This window comes from Canis lupus, chromosome 22, assembly GCF_003254725.2.
Source record: "Canis lupus dingo isolate Sandy chromosome 22, ASM325472v2, whole genome shotgun sequence".
Taxonomy (NCBI): Eukaryota; Metazoa; Chordata; class Mammalia; order Carnivora; family Canidae; genus Canis; species Canis lupus.
The window spans coordinates 60,278,790-60,298,330 of NC_064264.1; the positions used below are offsets into that span (position 1 = coordinate 60,278,790).

A 19,541-nucleotide genomic window follows, 5' to 3' on the forward strand; every position below is an offset into this window, starting at 1 on the left:
TCCATAAGCATATTGATACACAAATGTAATTACATATGTACATAAAATGTAAACATGATTACATGCACGATAAGTACCCAATGTGCACACATGCTACCACGCTCCCCCGAGCACACCTCCTGCTCCCATCTCAAACACACCACACACAATCATCCTCTTCCATGGCTCTGACCCTCACGTCCAATCCTCCTCAGTAATTAATTATTACCTGGTCCTGCAGTAATGCACGAGGCGGCGCGTCTGCTGCTGACCCTGCAAGAAGCTCCCAGTCTGCCCACTGAGACCTCTGTAGCTATCATGACCCTGGATACTCAGCTGCGGCTGCATGGCAGGAGTCCATGATGACATGGCAGTGGCCTGGACTGGGTGAAAACCCCGTGAGGGCCCAGGGCCAGCCCCTCCAGGGAGCTTTCGGGAGCAGGGAGTGACCCATGGCCACGGGCTGAGCCACATGTGCCCCATGGGGAACTTGGGTCCAGCCTCCCCAGGGCAGGCCAAGTGCCCCGAGGCATGGCTCTGCAGGTGTCACGCACACGATGACAAGAGCCGCTCCGTGGCAGTGTCGCTGATAGCAAAGTTCCCAGGACTGCTAGGAGGGCAGCTGCAGACAGGTGAGGAGCCGCCAAGCTGGCAGGAGTGGGATGGCACCCACGCTGGGACAGAAGGAAATATGCAGGGACCCACGGAACCCATGTGCACAGCTCCAGTCATTGACCTCCTTGGAAGGCAACAACCTGGCCCATAGGGTAGGGCTGCAGGCTCAGATCCCTCACCCAGGAATGAAAGCTTGGGCCATACAGCAAGACACCAACATCAGCCAGAGGGACACCTGAGAATTCAGGATAGAGGGCCAGCCCTAGGCCAGCACAGCCCCCTCACCCCCTCCCTGCGAGCGCCCCCAGAGAGGTGTGAGGAACACATCTACAGGCCATGAGTGTCTCAGATCTTCACCCCCAGGACTGTCACTGATCTGAAGTCCAGACACCACGCACCGAAATCCACCACAGCCTTCACGTGGAGGCCATGCTCTCTGCAAGCAGCCTTGCGGATACCACACACCCATCTGCGGATGTGCAGGACCCCTCCGACAACTAACTCTGGCTCAGGAACTCCTGAAGCCTTGTCACACTTCTCCAGAACCGCCCTAGTCTGACATTTCACCCAGACTTCCTCCCCTCGGCCCTCCTCCATGAGGATCTGACCTGGATCTTGCTCAGCTGGCCTCACGAGCCTCCACCAAATCCTTCGCATAGTGTCCCTCTCCAGCATTTCTCCTAATAAAGCTCTCACATAAGTAATCCCCCTTGCTCTGCTTTGGGGGGACTCAGCACAGATGTGAAGAAAATCTATTAAAGCTACATGTAAGCTATTATGATGAGTGGACAATTGCTACGATTACTTAGCAAGACTCGTAGATACAAAATCAACATACAAAACTTAACGTGCATTTCTGTGTATCAGTGACAGGTAAAAATTCCATCTTAAAGAAAATTAAAAAAAAAAAAGAAAGAAAGAAAAGAAAATATAATTGCATTTTTACAATGAGGCCCCTAAGAATAAATCTAATAAAAGTTGTGCAAAACATCACAAAGTTTACAGAATATTGAAAGGCATTAAGACAAAAGTAAACGTAGAGAGGTATACAATGTTCACAGATTGAAATAATCATTGTAAATAGTTGACCTTCTCCAAACTGATTTTAGACAGTACAACCCTATTCAAAACAGTATTTTTTTGGGGGGACTGGATTCTAAAAATTTATATGAAAAGAAAAAGGTCAGAAACTGCCAGGTTTTTTTTTTTTCTTTTCTACAAAAGATCTTATTTATTTATTTGATAGAATGAGCAAGCACACGAGTGCACAAGCAGGGGGAGGGACAATGGGAGGGGGCTCAGATTCCCTGCTGAGCGGGGAGCCCAACGCGGGACTCGATCTCAGGACCCTCAGATCACAACCTGAGCTGAAGGCAGCCACTTCACTGACAGAGGCACCCACACAACCCAGCCGGGGGATTCCTGAAGAATAAGTTTGAAGTACTTTCCTTGAGATATCGATGTCTATTGTAAAACTATAGAAATTAAGACAGTCTTGTTTTGATGCAAAGAGACACTACTTGACCAATGGAACAAAATAATGAATATACAGATTTTTGGCTTATGACAGCAGAATTTCAGATCAGACTTCTCAATTATTGGTGTCTTGAAATTGAACACATTTATGGAAAATAAATGAACTGGTCTCCCACCTCACACCATTTGTAAAAACTAATTCCAGGTAAATTAAAAACAAAATGAGGAAGACAAAACTATTACATGTGTATCTTTCCTGATTCCAGAGTTGGGATGTATTTCTTAAACAAATGTGGCATTTGCTAATACAACATTTTTATAAAACAAAGACCAACAGATGGGTCTATATTGAAATTTAAAGAAAAGACAACCACCAAGAAAGCATACTAGAAGCTGAGAAAAGGTATCTGTAATATCTAGGACTGACAGAAGACTAGTTTATAGAATATGAGACCCCCAAAAATCAGTTAACAAATGGTAGGAAACTCTCAAAAGAGTACAAAGGGAAGGAACAAGCAATTCGCATGCTGGAAATCTCAATGGCCAGCATACGCATGAAAACACACCCAATCTCATTAACAGTTAAGAAATAGAAGTTAAAGCATGAAATGCCAGCAGCAGTCAGCAGCCAGATTGGTGTTAAAGTCATCCATGTTTGTAAAAGCTAAAAATTGCAAATAATCCAAACACTCATGAACAATAAAATGACTGAATTGTGGTGACTCCAAAAGCTGGAATAATTTAGAGCAATATGTGAACTTCAGTTACAACTGGAGGTCAGTTCTCAACATGAGACTTATGTTACGGGTATCAATATGACCCTACATGTAAAATGCTGAATTACATGGGGCACCTGCATGGCTCAGTCAGGTAAGCATCCAGCTTCAGCTCAAGTGATGATCTCTGGGTCGTGAGATCGAGTGCCAGTTTTGGGCTCTACGCTCAGCGTGGAGTCTGATGGAGATTCTCCCTCTCCCTCTGCCTCCCACCCGGCTCACTCTCTCTCAAGTCAACCTTTAAAAAAATAATAACAAAATGCTAAATTACAGATTCCATTAACAATCTGTTATTTTTGGCAGTGCAAACACAGGTGGCAAAATTACAATGAAAAGCAGGGGGTGATTGACACAGGAGTCAAGACGATTTATCTACACAGAGAGGGCAGGAAAACAGAGTCAAAGGAGGCTCCCAGATTATTAGAAATGCTCATATTTTAAACTAGGAGGTAGGAACATATCTTCTGGCTTCATAATTAATCTTTAAACTTGACATGTAGAAATTAATTATAGAGAAAAAACCCTGTATCACCAAAAGCTGCTTCTCAAAAAACACAACAAAAAAACAAAAAACCCACCAACAAACAAAAACCTGATAAAGAGCACTCCAATGGAACAGCTCTTGTCGAAATCATCTTCCTGCCAAATGCAATGATCAATTCTCTATCAGAATCCACGACTGTCTTTCAGCAGCATTCAAAAGAGCTGAGTACTGATTTCCTACAATGCTGTTCCCCTTGGCTTCCCCAACACTCCCATGCTCCTGCTCGGCATCTGAATGTTGGGAGTACCTCTGGCTGAGTTGTGGATCTTCGTCTCTATACCTTCCTCCTGGGTAATCTAAGTCCCTTGCCTTCAAATGCTCCTTTTATGTTGATAATCTCCATATGTTTATCTCTAGCTCTGAGATAAACAGAGGTCCTCTGAATCCCAGACTCATAAATCCAGAGTTAACACCTCTGACACTCTATCCTATAAACTTTAGCTGCTTTGGCTTCCCAGGACAACCACAGGCACTGAAGTTAGAGAAATCTCCATGTTCTGCCTAGGTTCCCTCTCCCTGCATGGCAGACTGCAGACCTCCTCCAGGTAGTAAGTCAGAGCAACTGGAGGGCTCATCTCGGTTGTTTGCCAAATCTGAGGTATCACAATCCTCCACTGCCAGGTATACATGGTCTCCACTTGGACATACCCAGTTTCTTTGGTTGCGTTTGGTTTGGTTTGTGTCAGGCAGAATATGTCTGGTCTCTATTATTCCATCTTAGCCAGAAATGGAGGCCCACCCTCTCTAATAACTCTGAACGTACAAATTAATAATGGTACCTCATAAATGCTTAGTTATTTGGTGAATGAAGTCCCTAACTTTAAAACTAATGAGTACAAAGCAGGGTCTTGTCTTGACAGTGAGGAAAAACAAATAGCAAAGTGGTAGACTTAAATCCGATCACATAATCATATTAAAGGCAAATAGTCTAGAAATTCCAATTTAAAAAAAAAAGACTGTTCGAGTGAATTAAAAAACAATAAACATAAGTGTCCCAACTATATGTTGTCTGCAAGATATCTACCTTAAATATACAGTCACAAATATGTTCAATATAAAAGGATGGAAAAGTTATACCATGTTAACACAAATGAAAAGAAAGCTGGAAGGACTATAATATTGATAGGGTATATTTCAAGGCAAAGATTATTACCAGAGATTGCAAAGGTCACTTTACAATGATAAAGGAGGTCCATTCATCCAGGAAATATAATGATCCTAAATACTTATGAACCTAACAACAGAGCTTCAAAATACATAAAGCAAAAACTGAAATTCAAGGAGAGAGATAAATTCAGAATTATAGTGAAAAGATTACACCCAACCTCAAAAATCAAGAAGTAGACCAAAATTAGTGAGATGCAAAAGGCTTAAACCAACCACCTTATCCTGATTTCACAGAACACAAGAACAGCAGAATAAACATTCTGCTAACGTGTACCCAGGACTTTACCACTATACACCCTATCTAAGGGCATAAAACAAATCTCAATAAATTTAAATGGAGGGGCACCTGGGTGGCTCAGTCACTTAAGTGTGTCTTCAGCTCAAGTCATGATTCCAGGGTCCTAGGATCAAGCCCCTTAGCAGGCTCCTTGTTCCGTGGAGGGCCTCTTCTCTCTCTCTCTCCCTCTGCCTGCTACTCCCCCTGCTTGTGCTCTACTAAATAAAATCTTTTAAAAAATTTAAATGGTTTAATCTCATATAAAGTATGTTCTCTCTGACCACAGTGGGATTATATTGCAAATCAGTAACAGAAAGGTATATGCAAAATCCATAAAAATTTGGAAACCACGTGACAAACTTCTAAATAACCCATAGGTCAAAGAATTTTAAAAAAGGGAAGCTGGAAAGTATTTTGAAAAGAAAAAAAAAAATGCATTAAAATTTGTAGAATGCGAGGAGCCCAGGTGGCTCAGCGGTTTAGCGCCACCTTCAGGCCAGGGCCTGATCTTGGAGACCCGGGATCCAGTCCCATGTCGGGCTTCCTGCATGGAGCCTGCTTCTCTCTCTTCCTGTGTCTCTGCCTTTCTCTGTCTCTCATGAATAAATAAACAGAATCTTAAAAAAAAAAAAAAAAATTGTAGGATGCACAGGAAGATCTTAAATCAATTACCTTCTATCTCAAGGAAAAAAAAGAGTAAGTAGAAGAAAAATAATAAAGATCAGAGTAGAAATCAATAAAATAAAAAGCGTAAGACAATAGAGAAAATCAAGGACAACAAAAGCTCCATAATTGGGAAGATAAATGGAACTGATTAATCTCTAGCTAGTTATATAAGGAGACAAACCTCCCATGCAGAAGAATTTAACATAATTTATGTAGGTGCTCCCGCTCAAGGAGGTGGAACAGAACTCCTCTTCCCTAAGTGTGGGCTGCACAGTGACCTCCTCCTGAAGAGCACAGGATGAAAAACCATCTCAGCCTGGTGATCAGGGTCAGTCAGCATTCACGGTGATGAGCCGCATTCGCAGTTTGCACCCTGGATTCCGTGTGATGAGAAGGGCATGTTACTTCTGTGGTCTTTCTCCTCAAAGCTTATAACCCCACACTAATCATGAGGAAAAACATCAGACAAAACCCAGCTGGGGCATTCTATAAAATATCTGACCAGTACTCCTCAAAACTGTCCAGACCTTAGAAAAACAAGAAAAAAAGCCTGAGAAACTGTCACAGTCAGAAGGAGCCTAACGTGATATAACAACCAAATGTTATGTGGTGCCCTGAACAGAATCTGAGAACAGAAAAAGCACCATCCAACAGAAATAAACAGGAGGGATCCCTGGGTGGCGCAGCGGTTTAGCGCCTGCCTTTGGCCCAGGGCGCGATCCTGGAGACCCGGGATCGAATCCCACGTCGGGCTCCCGGTGCATGGAGCCTGCTTCTCCCTCTGCCTATGTCTCTGCCTCTCTCTCTCTCTCTGTGTGTGACTATCATAAATAAATAAAAATTTAAAAAAAAGAAAAAAAAAAAAGAAATAAACAGGAGACACATACATAATTTATAGTTTTCTAGTAACAATATTAAAAAGTAAAAAAATAAAACACACTGGCGAAATTTTAGTATTATTTTATTTAAGCTAACATATACAAAATAGCACTTCAACATGTAGCTGTATGAAAAAATATTGAGCTATCTTACATTCCTTTTTTCATACTAAATATTTGGAATTTGCAGTGTGTTTTACACTTATAGCACATCTCAATTCAGAATAGGCACATTTCAAGTGCTCAACAGCCACCTGTGATGGACAGGCCCCTCTAAACAAATAGCTATGATTTAAAGTTGACAACAATTGAAAACTACTATAGTCATAGTGATGACTCTTGGTTAATTGCAGGCTAATCCATAGATACCGCTTTTTCGGACAAGTTTCATCTTGTGGTTAAAATGACAACAACAAAAAAAAGGAGTAGCAGCTTTGTTCTGATTCTCTATGTATAGTCATTTGTCTGGATTCTTCTCCCTGCACACTGTACCTATGGGAGACTGTCGACACCATGGGCTGAAATAAAAATTTCTCCACTCAAGCACAGAGCCTGATAGATGCTTAACGTTTTTAAAAAAGAAACTGGGAGGAAAAATGTGCAAATCACTTACATGATAAAAGACTTATATCCAGATACATAAACAATTCTCAAAACTCTGTAAGAAAACAACCCAATAAAACATCAGCAAATATTTTAACAGACACAATTTCATGGCAGATAAGCACATGAAAACACACCCAATGTCATTAGACACCAGAGAGATGGCACCACACACCTGTGAGGACCTCTCGTGTGGAGAGGGCACTCTGGGAAGCGCGGACAAGCATGGGCAGCAACTAGAGACAGTGACACACTCTGACCACAGGGGCCTGTCTCTGAACACCTCAGCCATAAACCTACCATAGATGGTCTAGCCGTTCCCTCTCCTCGTCACCAGAGAAATAACGGCATTTACTCAGAGAAAGAAGCTTACACACCTGTTCATAGCAGCTCTCTTTGTAACACCAGAAACAATGTGAATGGCAATTGTAGGTGAATGTGTTTTCCTGTGCCACAGGAGGTAAAACTCTTAATTTTTTTTTCCAAATGGTTTGCCCAAAGCCGTTTACCCCAAAGCATCTGTTGAGTAATCAGTTCACATTATCTCTGAAGCGAACCTTCACAGACTCTAAGGACCCATGACAAACACCAGCTTTTGGATACTTTGTTCTAGTCCACTGATGTTTCTGTTGTGTCCTACCACTTCATACATAGTAGCATTTTCTTTTTTGATATATGATTTGACAAATTTCTGCGTCTTTTTCTATTCTTCTTTTTCAGAAACAAAAAAATGAGGGGAAAAAAAGGAAACTTCTTAGACATTCTGAACTGTACCTATATCCACAGTCAGAAGGAAATAAGAGAATCACGGACTAGTTAGGAATTAAGGACATAGAAAAGCACCCTACGAAAGCCTGTGATGTAACTCAAGTTAATGCAGAGAATGATTCCGTCAGAAGCACGAGAAAAAATTCCATTAGCATTCAATTCAGGAAAAAATAAACCAAACGAGGAAGAGGAAAAGCATTAAATACAGAACAGTAAATTACAAAAAAAGCAGAAAATGGCATCTATACATAGTAAAATGGTAATATCAAGAGATAATTCTTGAAAGACATAAGCTATAATTCCACTGGTAAAAGTGATCAGGAAGGAAAAAGAAAATACGAATATGTAATATTAGGAATGAAAGGGTTATAATTCAAATATAAGTATTTCAGGCATCAGTATAAAAATTAATGCCAACAAATTTGAAAGCCTAAATGAAAACATGATTTTCTAGAAAAAAAAAAAAACGAGCTCGGAATTCAGAAATCTGAGTCTCATAAGCAAAGTAGAAAAGCAAATGGTTGTTCATAACCCACCCACCAAAGAGTGTCAGTGAGCCAGTATGGTTCAAACTGAGCAGAGTCACGGGAAGTGATCTTCCAAAATGCGGCCAGAGTGCACCTTCTAGGTGCCCTCTAGGCACCCTTCTTCCTACCACGTCCAAGTCCAATAGACCTGAGCGACTCAGCCTGAGTCACCAACATAGAACTGACCAATTCTGCTTTCACATTTGAGCTGCACTCACGTATTTCCACACACCTGTAAATACCACTATTTCTGAATTCTAAATTCCTACATGCCACTCTGCACCCCTTGTCCACTTAAATGCACATAACAGGGTGGTGCATCCTCTTGCTCACCGAGGCCCAGCCAGCTATGCTCAGCTTACACAAGTCTTCCAGGACGACTGGGGTAGGAGGCTCGTCTTCACTGCTTGTGGCCATAGCGTTCATACCAGCAATTCCCAGCCACAAGGAGTCATGCTCACCACAGGTCACTAAACCAACCACCAGCTCTGCTGCACACATGACCCCCAGATGCTATACTTTCTGGTAACACTCTTCATGTAGACTTTGTGCCTTGTGACTCCCATTGAGTATGACCATGGTTATTTGATAAAAGTGCTTTCTTCCTAGTAAGTGGGGTTTTCATGATGCCTGTACCATTGTCCTATGAAGCCATAGGACAAGGAGAATCACAATGCCACGAGTTCTGCTGGTGACATACATGTACACAAGAAGGAGAGATGACACCCTTCCCTCTTCAGTCAAGCCCATCAACCCAACAGGACTTGTGGGAGACAAGTTCTGTCTGGGGATGAACTGAGCCTGCAGCCACAGTACCTGACCTTCCTGGGCAGTTAAAGGCACCCTCACCGGCAGGAAAGCTAAGCTGGACCCAGGTGAGCTGCCCAGGGCAAAGGCTCCCCTCCACCAGGATCACAGAGCTCTCTTTATGAAGAAACTGCTAAGGGCCTGACCCAATGCAGTCATCTCTGATCTTTACAATCACCCTGGAAGGTTAGCACAATCATTCTCTGGATGAAGCAGCAGCCCTCCCAGGGCCACACCAGGATATAGGTCTCCAGAGACGACTCCCCACTGCCTGCTATGAGCTCTCTCACTTCACTCACCAAGTGGGAGCCCCGACTCATCACTGATGATGATGGCTCTGGGCCAGGCCTGCCCATTCATGCGATGCCTCCAGTGGGGTCTGGAATGAGTTCTCGCAGGGCCGTGTCAGTTGAGACAGTGTGCTCGGGCTCTGCTGCCCCCCCCCCCCCCCCCCTCGAGGCACCCTCTCAGACAGTGCCTCCATAACTTGCAAACCATGCCTGAGTACTTGACAAGTTCCTGGGCTCTGACAGAGTCTCAGTCCCCAAATCTGGATCAGCATTTTTCAGAGTGGGTTCTACTGAGGACTAGAGGAGAAAGGCCTTTTAAAAAAAACAAAGACTCCAAGGTCAAAAATCTTCGGGACATCTCTCTGGGAAATACAGGTGGCCCCTGTTTTCAAAAGTCTGTGTCATATCACTCGGGCGTTACAAAAGACCTCCATCAGTACCCATTCCAAGAGGATTTCGCTTTATGAAGAGGCAGGAAGCACACGGAAGGCCCAGCACTGGATCTGCAGCAGTGGAGTGGCAGGGACGGTAGTTCCCACACCCTCTGGGGACATGCTAGCACCTCGGCAGCCAGTGCCCTCTGGGGACATGCTGGCACCTTGGCGCCCAGTGCCCTCCAGGGACACGCTGGCACCTCGGCGCCCAGTGCCCTCTGGGGACACGCTGGCACCTCGGCATCCCGTGCCCTCTAGGGACACACATCGCATCTCAGTGCCCAGCTGCCAGAGCCTTTATCCAGGCCTTCTCTTGATTTTGTGCCTCTGTTGGCAGCATGTGCCTCTGTTGGAAGGTGACTTTGGGGTCTGGGAGCGTGCAAACACTCCTCTACGGGAGCCCATGGCAATGCTCCTTCACCTACTCCATTCGGGCATGCCAAAGTTTGCCTACAAGTGTCCACTTTGGGATGGTGGGGGAACCTGTACACAACACACCATCAGTTTTGGGAAACTTCCAGTAGAGATACTGCTTCAAATTTCCAATTTTACAGATTTTTAAACTAAAATTGGTACCATAAAAAGTTCTGGCCTTCACCACAGATTTCATCTTTGCAGAGCCAGCACCTGAACTGCTCCTCTGGTTTTAAAGGGCCTCGGACGGGAACCTCAGACAGCTAAAAAAGGGGGGTGGGGGGTACCCCTCTGGCCATGCCCTGAGGGCTGCCAGGTTTCATGCCAGTCCAAATGCCAGGTTTCATGGATGGCACAGCTCATGCACTGGCGTGACAAACTCCTGACAAACTGCCAGCCTGGCCTGCGAGCCTAGAGGGTGACCTCACTGTCTTCACAGAGTAGTCAAGGAAGAGCCAATACATCTGAAAGATAATTGCTTTTAATTCTATAAGTTTCACTTATGCAACACCATAAAGGCAGATTTATGTGACTTGATATGACATTTTTACAAAAAACAGTTTCCCCCACATCTGGTCAGTAGTATATAAATATTTACAATGAAAAAATAGGCAAGGAAAAAGGAAATCTTCATTATTCAAGTCAGTTTCTTTCCAATGCTTATCAGAATTTGAAAATAAAATAGTTCATTAACTTTGTAGTCATCCGTATTTACATATCACTTCAGCCAACAGATCAAGAAATGGAGGCTTGTGGGTCTTCTGTTCATGACCCCTATGTAGGCTCTACACTAATTTTAGAAGTTATCAGAAAGAGTAAATTAAATATAAAAATGTAAACTTTGAAAGAAGATAAACTTTGAAAGAAAGATAAACGTGTAAAGGTTCTTACACAGGTTAATATTTTACACACTACAAACCAAAATAAAATGCTCTATATATTTTCTTAGAAGGGACATTCTGTTTCAATTTAATTTGATTATATAACAAAAACTGCCTCTAAGGAGAATGTTAAAAAAATAGCAATGACATTACCATCTTAACTGATGAACATCCATTCGCTCTAATTTTCTCTAAAAGCAACTGTGATTTCTTAAAAAATGACAAATATAAATTATATCATGGAGAGCTTATGAAGCCTCAACAAAGTGTGGTATCTCTTAAATATGAGGACTTTAAAAAATAAATTTGAATAGTGCAAACCAGCCTATATTTAACTTAGTGATATTACAAATATATTCAACTTTCCAATGTATAAAAACATGACTTTGATTCTATCAGACGCCACGCCATTGAAAACACTGAAGTACTTGTGGGCAGGAACAGTAGGCGTCTGTAGCATGCCAGTGGCCTTGAGGATTTAAATGTGAATGTTTATGTCTCATAATGCAAGTAGTAGCATCCATAGATCCCTGTGAGGACACAGAAAGGTTCACGTGTGGGAGCCGCGCCGCCCTCGAGAGCCCAGAGACACTCGGAGCCTTGGCTCTCTGGCTTCGTAATGCTCATTGAAGTCCAACCTGAAGCTAAGAAACCGAAGACTTTCATCAGAGCTGGTTGTCAGCAACACCAGAAACTGCTGCACGATGCCCTAAGAACAAAAAAAGAGGAGTATCAACTTTAAAGGGGAGCTATCCACAGAACATAACAGCCCCCCGCCCCGTGCCACTGCAGCCTCATTTGGGGTGGTTTTTCCTCCCAGATCAACAATCTTGCAGGAACACCCCCACCACAGCAGGCATCCCAAGGAAGGAAAGCCACTCCGGGAACCCGAGTTTCACAGCCATGTTAGGAAGAGATACCCACATCCACAAATACAAATGCACTATCAATACATTTTATTTAAAAGAATTAACCAATAGATTTTTCCTTTTGCCCTAAGTTCTATATGAATAAGCAAAACAGCAAAGCTTCTGATGTTAAAGAAGCCTATTCTTTTCATTTTAAATTTAAAACCCAGTGTTACACACTCCCTCTTTCACCTGAGTTATGAAAGAGCACCGAATCGTGGAGCCCTCAAGGGAAAACAGAGGGTGAACATGAGAGACAAGGGATCATGACTGAAGTTTACTCAAACTTTCAAATAACAAAAACTGGCTGCTTCTCTGCAGGGCTGAGTTGCTTAGGAGCACAAACCCCATCCCTGCCAGGCTCCTGAGCCACAGCCAGCAGATGTGTGTCTGTCGGATGTAGGTGATGTGGGTCTCCACGCTTGCAGACCTGGGAAAGGCCCCCTGCAGAAGTCGCCACTGAAACACCAATCCCACCAGTCTTTTCAAACCCTAACAGCATCTCTGTCCCTCCCCAGTCCCTTCCCATGCTCCTGCAGATTCAGGAATGTCACACAAGGGAACTCACACCTGGGCAAGCACACAGTCGGAGGCCATGGACACCCCTTTGTCTTTCTGGGAGACCGAAAGCTTAGGATACAGTCCCTCTCCTGAGAATGCTACTACCAAAAGTATAGGCGGTGGCTTCTTGTCAGGAGCTGTGAGGGACACTTCTGTCCTTGGGTTGAGGATTCCAGGTGAGACTGCTCCTGAGCAGTGGGGCATGGCACTGCTAACACCCTGTTGTTTCAGGCACCAATAATTCAAAAGAGAACAGAAAAGGGCTTTTTCTGTTAAGCAAAAGAAATCCTAATAGCCATGATTTAGAAAGAAGGTTAAGATTATAATCTGAGTAAAACTGGGATTATACAGATTAAGATTACTTTTCAAAAACGTATGAAGTCTCCCAGGAAATGTGTAACCATTCCTATCTCTTTCAGAAATGAGCACAGCGACACACATTTTTAAGTTACAGATAACTGCGTTACAGATATACTACTATCTTCACCAACGGTTTGGAACTAACCATTTTATTTTTATTTTTTTTTTAATTTTTTATTTATTTATGATAGTCACAGAGAGAGAAATAGAGAGAGGCAGAGACATAGGCAGAGGGAGAAGCAGGCTCCATGCACAGGGGGCCCGATGTGGGATTCGATCCCGGGTCTCCAGGATTGCGCCCTGGGCCAAAGGCAGGCGCCAAACCGCTGCGCCACCCAGGGATCCCGGAACTAACCATTTTAAATAGAAATGTGAATTCAAGTGGTATAGGTATTTCATTATCCAAACACCCATCCGGTGAAGGTATTTTTGCACTGAGCATAACCTCATCTTTGCCACCATTTAGGAGACATATTTTCAACAAACGTGCCCTGGTCACTAATGTGAGAGGAAGCCCATCTGCAAAGGGACAAAGTCCTCCCCAGCTCACATTATGATGAAGACAGCTACAAAAGTATGAGGACCCTGGGAAGCAAACCAGATGCCTATGGAACACAGAGGTTGCTTCATTTTAAATCATGAACCACATGGAGACATTAGCACACAGAAACAGAATTTTTAAACATTTCAACGTCAATGCTTGTCTTTCTAATTAGTTACCAGCAACCAAATGTAAAACTTCTTCATAAAACCTTTTCACCTCTATCTCCATCACTAAAATCACACTGAGAAACAGATGGACTCAAACCAAACCACAACATAGAAATAAAAAGCTGAGCACACAGACTCTGTATATCCGCTTTTCTCACAGCCTCCTGGGTCTGTGGCCCTGAGTTAAGCACCTGCTGCCTCGTGCTCCCTGCACGGCAGTTCCCCGCACACCTATGCACTTCCCGTCTCACCTCAGGCTCCCACAGGGTTCTGGGGCTGCAGAGCTCAGCCCCTACAGGGTTCCCACTCACTGCTGACAACACCAAAACCACTCCAGGCCAGCACTCTTAGCCCAGGACCTCCACAAAGATCACAGCCAAAACTGGGCCCCACTGAGGGTGATGTGTGGACCAAAAGGACTCTGTGTCAATCACCTGACCGCAGTGCTCAATTGCAGAAAAAGAACAATATGACTGGGACACTGTTCTGTCACTCCAATGCGCACCTGGTAGAAATGTGTCAAAATCCGCAGCTGTGAGCACATTTTCGGTATAGATTCTCGAAATTCTTGAATCCTCTTATTCTCCTCCTCCTCCTCTGCTGCTGTCACTCCCCACCGGCCCTGAAGAATCAGAAGGACCAGGAAAGTAAAATCTGGGTACAAGAAGCTCCCAGGGTAGGACTGGGCTGGAAGGTGAAGGTAGGGAAATGTATGTTTTCTACACCCTTTGTGTTGCTAAACACCTTCACCATAATCTGTTGATGCCCAATTGCACTCTTGCTTACTTTTTCCAATCAGTAAGATACCTTGGAAATATTTTATATCAATACATATGAGCACCCAGAGAACTTGCTCCTTGTTTTTAGTAACTATAGGACTCCATTGCATAATTGTAACACTTGCAATAATTTGTCACAAAATAACCAGTCTTTAGTTACTGAAAGCAATGTCTTGTATCTTTCCATCATTGTGGACACAATCACAGACCTGGGAACCAGATAGTTCAAAGTCCTAGAGCCCATTAACCCTTCACTTTGGTGGGAAGGCTTCTGGCTATTTCTCCTAAGCATGGTGGATCTTTTTATTTTGGAAACAGATCCACTTCTATTTTTAAAAGATTGTTCTTAATGAATGGTGAGTCTAACTAAATGCTTTTCAGCTAGTCTATATAGGAATTAGAGTACGATTCTTGTCTTTTTATCAATGGGGTTATTCCGTTGTGATGATAAAACTTTAATTTCTTTTACTATTCTCTAGGTTACCTTCTGGGAGCTTTAGCATTTTAACTTCCATGTTCAGCCCATGTCATGGTGCTTGGCATGTGTGAGGCAGGGTTGAAATACAGCCACCCAGCACCACTTATCGATGTTCCATTCCCCACTGTTCCGTTAAGAACTAATGATCTCAATGTGTAGGGCTGTTTCTGGACGTTATTCTACTCCCCTGATTGTCCTTGCTTGAGCCAACACCATTCTTCTCACTGATGAAATTTTATTAAGTCTCGAGGATGTCTCGAGTTGAGTATATGTATACTCAACTATAAATGTATTCTTGTTCAAAACTCTCTTCACTGCATGCTACACCTTTCCACATAAATTTTAGAATTGTTTTCTACAAAAAATAAAAAAAATCATACCCACCAAAAAAAAAAAAAAAAACAAAAAACTAAAACCCCAAAACTGTTGGGGATTAGAACTGGGATTGCACTGAATCAATCAGTTCTCCAATTCACAAACACTTGACTTCTCAAAACTGTACACTCTTTGACTTATCGAGGGGCTCATTACTATCTCTTGTGATGCAGTGATAAGCAAGCTTTCTTTGTAAGGGCCAGAGGATCACATACGTTGGGGTTTGTGGGCCACCTGGTCTATGTTGTTACTCAGGTCTACCACTAGAGCACACGAGCAACCACAGACAACACAGAAATCACTGGCATGGCTGCTCCAATAAAACTCCAACTACAGAAACACAGAGGGGGCCAGGCCGGGCCTGCAGACCCTTGGTTGTCAAGCCCTGTTTTATCGTTTTCTGTACAAAGATCTTCCATGTATATTTTTTATTACATTATAATGCTCTTTTAAAGATATTTCTTAAATTTATTTCATTTGTGGTTGATTAGAAATATAATTGATTTTTGTATACTGACCTTGTTTCCTGTTACTTTGATAAATTCATTTATTAACCCCAGCTAACTTATCTAAAGATTATTTTGGATTTTCTATGTCCACAACCATGACACCGAACCCTCTCACCAAAAAAAAAAAAAAAAAAAAAAAAAAAGACAGCCTGCTTACATGTTTGCACTTTGTATTCTTTTGTCTTGGTTTATAATGTTGATAGACCATCACTGTCACACTGAATGAAGAGCTGATGGTTCTGGGTCTCACTCCCAGGACTGCACCATTAAGCATGAGGTTTGGACTCAGATATTTCAAGCAAACCTTCTTTCAGATTTTCCTTAGAATCAAATGATCTCTATCTATTGAGATGATTGTGCAATTTTCTTCTTTAGATTGTAAATATGGTGAATTTCAATATTTTCATCAGAATGACACACAAACTTTGTACTTCTAGGACAAACAGAAACTTGTTTGTAGTGTCCTACCCTTTGATACATCATAACTTGGTGACACTGCCTTTGGGCTTCATGACACAGACCAGTACAGAGCAGGAAGCAAAAAGGCCAGACTTGTCTAAATGCTTTGTTTCATCAATTTGACCTTAGAACCAAATAACTATTTTACAAAATTAAATTCAATTTTGTTTTATAAGTTAAAAGCAAAAACAAAACCATTAATCTGTGTACTGAGCTGGGGGCATAACCTCATGGGAGTAATTATGTCAAGTGCATTACAACTTGGATCCTGATGTGTAAAACTAGCATGTGTCCTTCTCAGTAACTACTGTTGCTACCCTGCTGGGGTCAGTACCAGCATGTATGTGGAGACAGCTGTGTGCACATCTGTGTATGCTGGGGGGTTGGGGGGGCTATCAGATAGCAAGTAACAGTCTGCTGATGTTAGAAACCAGAATTTCCAATGTAGAAGATAAACAAAGAAAAGAAAGTCCCTTTAATCCTAAACTTGAATTGGAAATACCATTATGAACATGAGGGAACAGAGGAAAGGAAGCACAGAACCAGGGGGAGGTGGGTGGCCCACTAGGGACAGAAGCAGGAGGCAGGCTCCTCACAGAGCTCGCAGGGCACGGGGGCTCGGGGCGGAGTCCCTCTTGCACAGTCTCTTTAACACTGCAACAGTCTAAATGGTTGCTTTGTCAATCATTTTGCCCACTGAATTTAAATAATTTCTTACAGTTCCAGCTTTTAACTGTCCTACAGTATCCCAAAACACATCTGAATAAAACACACTGAATAATCATGACTCATTGTGTAGATCTGTTCTACTCTGGCACTGACAGTTTATAGTCTGGAGAGAGAAACATCAACTCCCATCACTGGCCGCCCTGCTATTATGAGGGTGAAACTCCCAAGGACTGATTTTTGTAGATTTTATATAGTTTAGTAATCCTCCAGAAGGGCAGATTCTTTGGGGCTGTGTGAAGCTCTGGAAATCACAGCAGTGACTAGGTTTTACTGAATGCTTCCCAAATGATAAGTAACTAACATATCCTACACATGTCTATGGGGTTTTCCTTAGGTCCACTCCCATTTTACAAAGAAGGAAACCTGTCTTAGGATAGTCAAGCCCCCCAAAGGCATAATGCTGGTGAGCATGGTTCGGATAGGGTCTTCGGCAGGCCTGGCACCTTGGCATGCCCACACAGAGGCCAGGCAGCATTTCAGGGTCACACACATACCCACTCTTGGTGAAAAATGGAGCAAGCCCTCCTTCTGTTTCCAAAAAACCCTGAGGAGACAGTATATACTCTAAGGGGGTTGAGAGCTTTCTAAGCTGAAAAGATCCTCACACAAATTTTAAGGGAACATTTAAAAACAAAACTAACCAAATTGTGTTATCTAAAAAAATCTGACACCTCCCTAGGGCGCTTGGGTGGCGCAATCAGCTAAGTGTCCGACTCTTGATTTTGGCTAAGGTCATGATCTCACGGTTTTGAGATTGAGCCCCACATTGGGCTCTGCACTGGTGGGCAGTCCGCTTGGATTCTATCTCCCTGTAACCCCAAAATAATAAATAAATAAAACCTTTTAAAAAATTGTCACCATCCCAAGAATAAGCACCTTGGGAAAGAAAAAATTACAGAGATGACACCAAATATAAGAAAGTCTATAATGAGCAACCTTGTTCAGTAAATCTTCATAACCCAAGGTCATAAAGGACATAATAATCCTTTACTAAGGTCACTGGAGGTCGCTGCAAGTGCACAGCTCTGGTTCCCACATGTCCATGTGTGTCCACCAGCTAGAGGTGACCAGGTATACAGAGCCAAAACCACTCCAAAGAGACAGCAGCGCCCATAGGCTATCAGGATTCTTGTGCACGCAGTCCTTATGCTCACAACGGGATGACAGTGAGGATGACCACTCTGCCTGGAACAGGGTCTCCTCAGGACTCTAAATGCAGGTGTGAACACAGTCTCCAGGAGCATTTCAGCAGGAAAATTATTTGTTGTATTTGTGATTGTAGTGGCAATGAACTCATTTATATTAAAACTATAAACCCACTGGTAGAAAAGCCATACCTCAATCTCATGCTGTTTCTTTTTCTCTTCAAACTGTAATCGTCTCTGTAGCTCTTCCAGGGCAGCTCTGTATATTGCATCCTGAGTGTTCTGAAGTTCAATGATTTGATCAAACACAGCTCTAAGTTGATTTAAAAGTGCCTGAGAACAGGAGACAAGGTTTTTTTCTTTTTATGATGAGAACTCCAACATGCTAATTACTAAGTTTTTCATAAAGACATTGGTAATTAGTAAGGAGAGAGTCTGTAAAACAAGTCATCGACTCACACTCCCCAAGTGCTCTTTGCCCATCTACTCTCGTTTACTGAGTGCCCTGTGGTATGTGCTGCACTAGGTCCTGCCCAGCTCGGGGCTCCACGCATGCTTCACAGCCCCTTGCACCCTCAGAGCAGGCTCACAAACCATGGTGCAGCCCCAGATCACACAGCTGGTGTCAAGCAGGGGTCTCAGGAGTGCAGTGACTCCAAGGTCAGAAAGGAATAGGAAAGCAAGTCCATCCTATTCACTTTTTGGTGCCAAATACACCAAGGCCAGACACAGACAATATGAGAAAGGAGATTCTTAATCAAATAAAAAAAAAAAAAATTCAGCACAGTTCTTCAAAAAACAGTTCACAGCAGGAAAGGATGGTTTAACAATGGAAACACATCACTGTCACTGACTCACTGTCCACATGTGCTGCACAGTGCCATACCTGAGCATCAGTCATCGTTTAGTTTTTTCTCCCAGCATGGCATAGAAAGAGGGCAACAGAAAGAGATCTATACAAAAATCACTTATGTAAATCAAAACACATCCATTCAAAACACCAGATATATATCCGAGGAGGACTAGCAAACAAACACAAGTGCACCAACGGTAGCGATAGGGCTAAGACAAAGCCGCAAACACAAGGGGTCTTTCATGGATGACAATAGTGCACCACAACTGAAGGGGAGGGTTACAGACTTAGAATTGAACAAGAAGGCTTTGGTCCTGAGGTAGAAACTCCCAGTCATTATTTTACTTTTTCTTTAATCCCTGCCCTAGTTTCTGTTTCTTGTCCCAGACATCTACCATTGAGATTCTTTTTGATTCTCACATCATTTTTCTGAGAGTTCTCGGCTCTATCCTCTGCCAGCTTAGATTTAAAAAAAAAAAAACCCATTTTAAAAGATAATTTTAAAATCACAGAAAAAAAAGTCACATGTTAAAACTTAACAGCCTCTCATGATTTATATAAACTATCTAAAT

At 42.8% G+C, this 19,541-nt stretch overlaps 1 protein-coding gene across 3 annotated transcripts in view; it reads right to left on the reverse strand.

Moving 5' to 3' along the window:
• Positions 1 to 10,684: 10,684 nt before the first annotated feature.
• TUBGCP3 (tubulin gamma complex associated protein 3) overlaps positions 10,685 to 19,541 on the reverse strand; it is a 76,811-nt gene continuing 67,954 nt past the window's right edge. For 2 of the 3 annotated variants that reach the window (XM_025441329.3, XM_025441328.3), the window contains 3 exons: positions 18,309 to 18,449; positions 14,148 to 14,264; positions 10,685 to 11,811 (listed from right to left, as the gene is read on the reverse strand). In XM_025441329.3, the coding sequence (XP_025297114.1) occupies positions 11,653 to 11,811; positions 14,148 to 14,264; positions 18,309 to 18,449 (417 nt within the window). In that variant the 3' untranslated portion in view covers positions 10,685 to 11,652. The remainder of the gene's footprint in view (positions 11,812 to 14,147; positions 14,265 to 18,308; positions 18,450 to 19,541) is intronic. The other variant, XM_025441331.3, reaches the window with a different exon arrangement.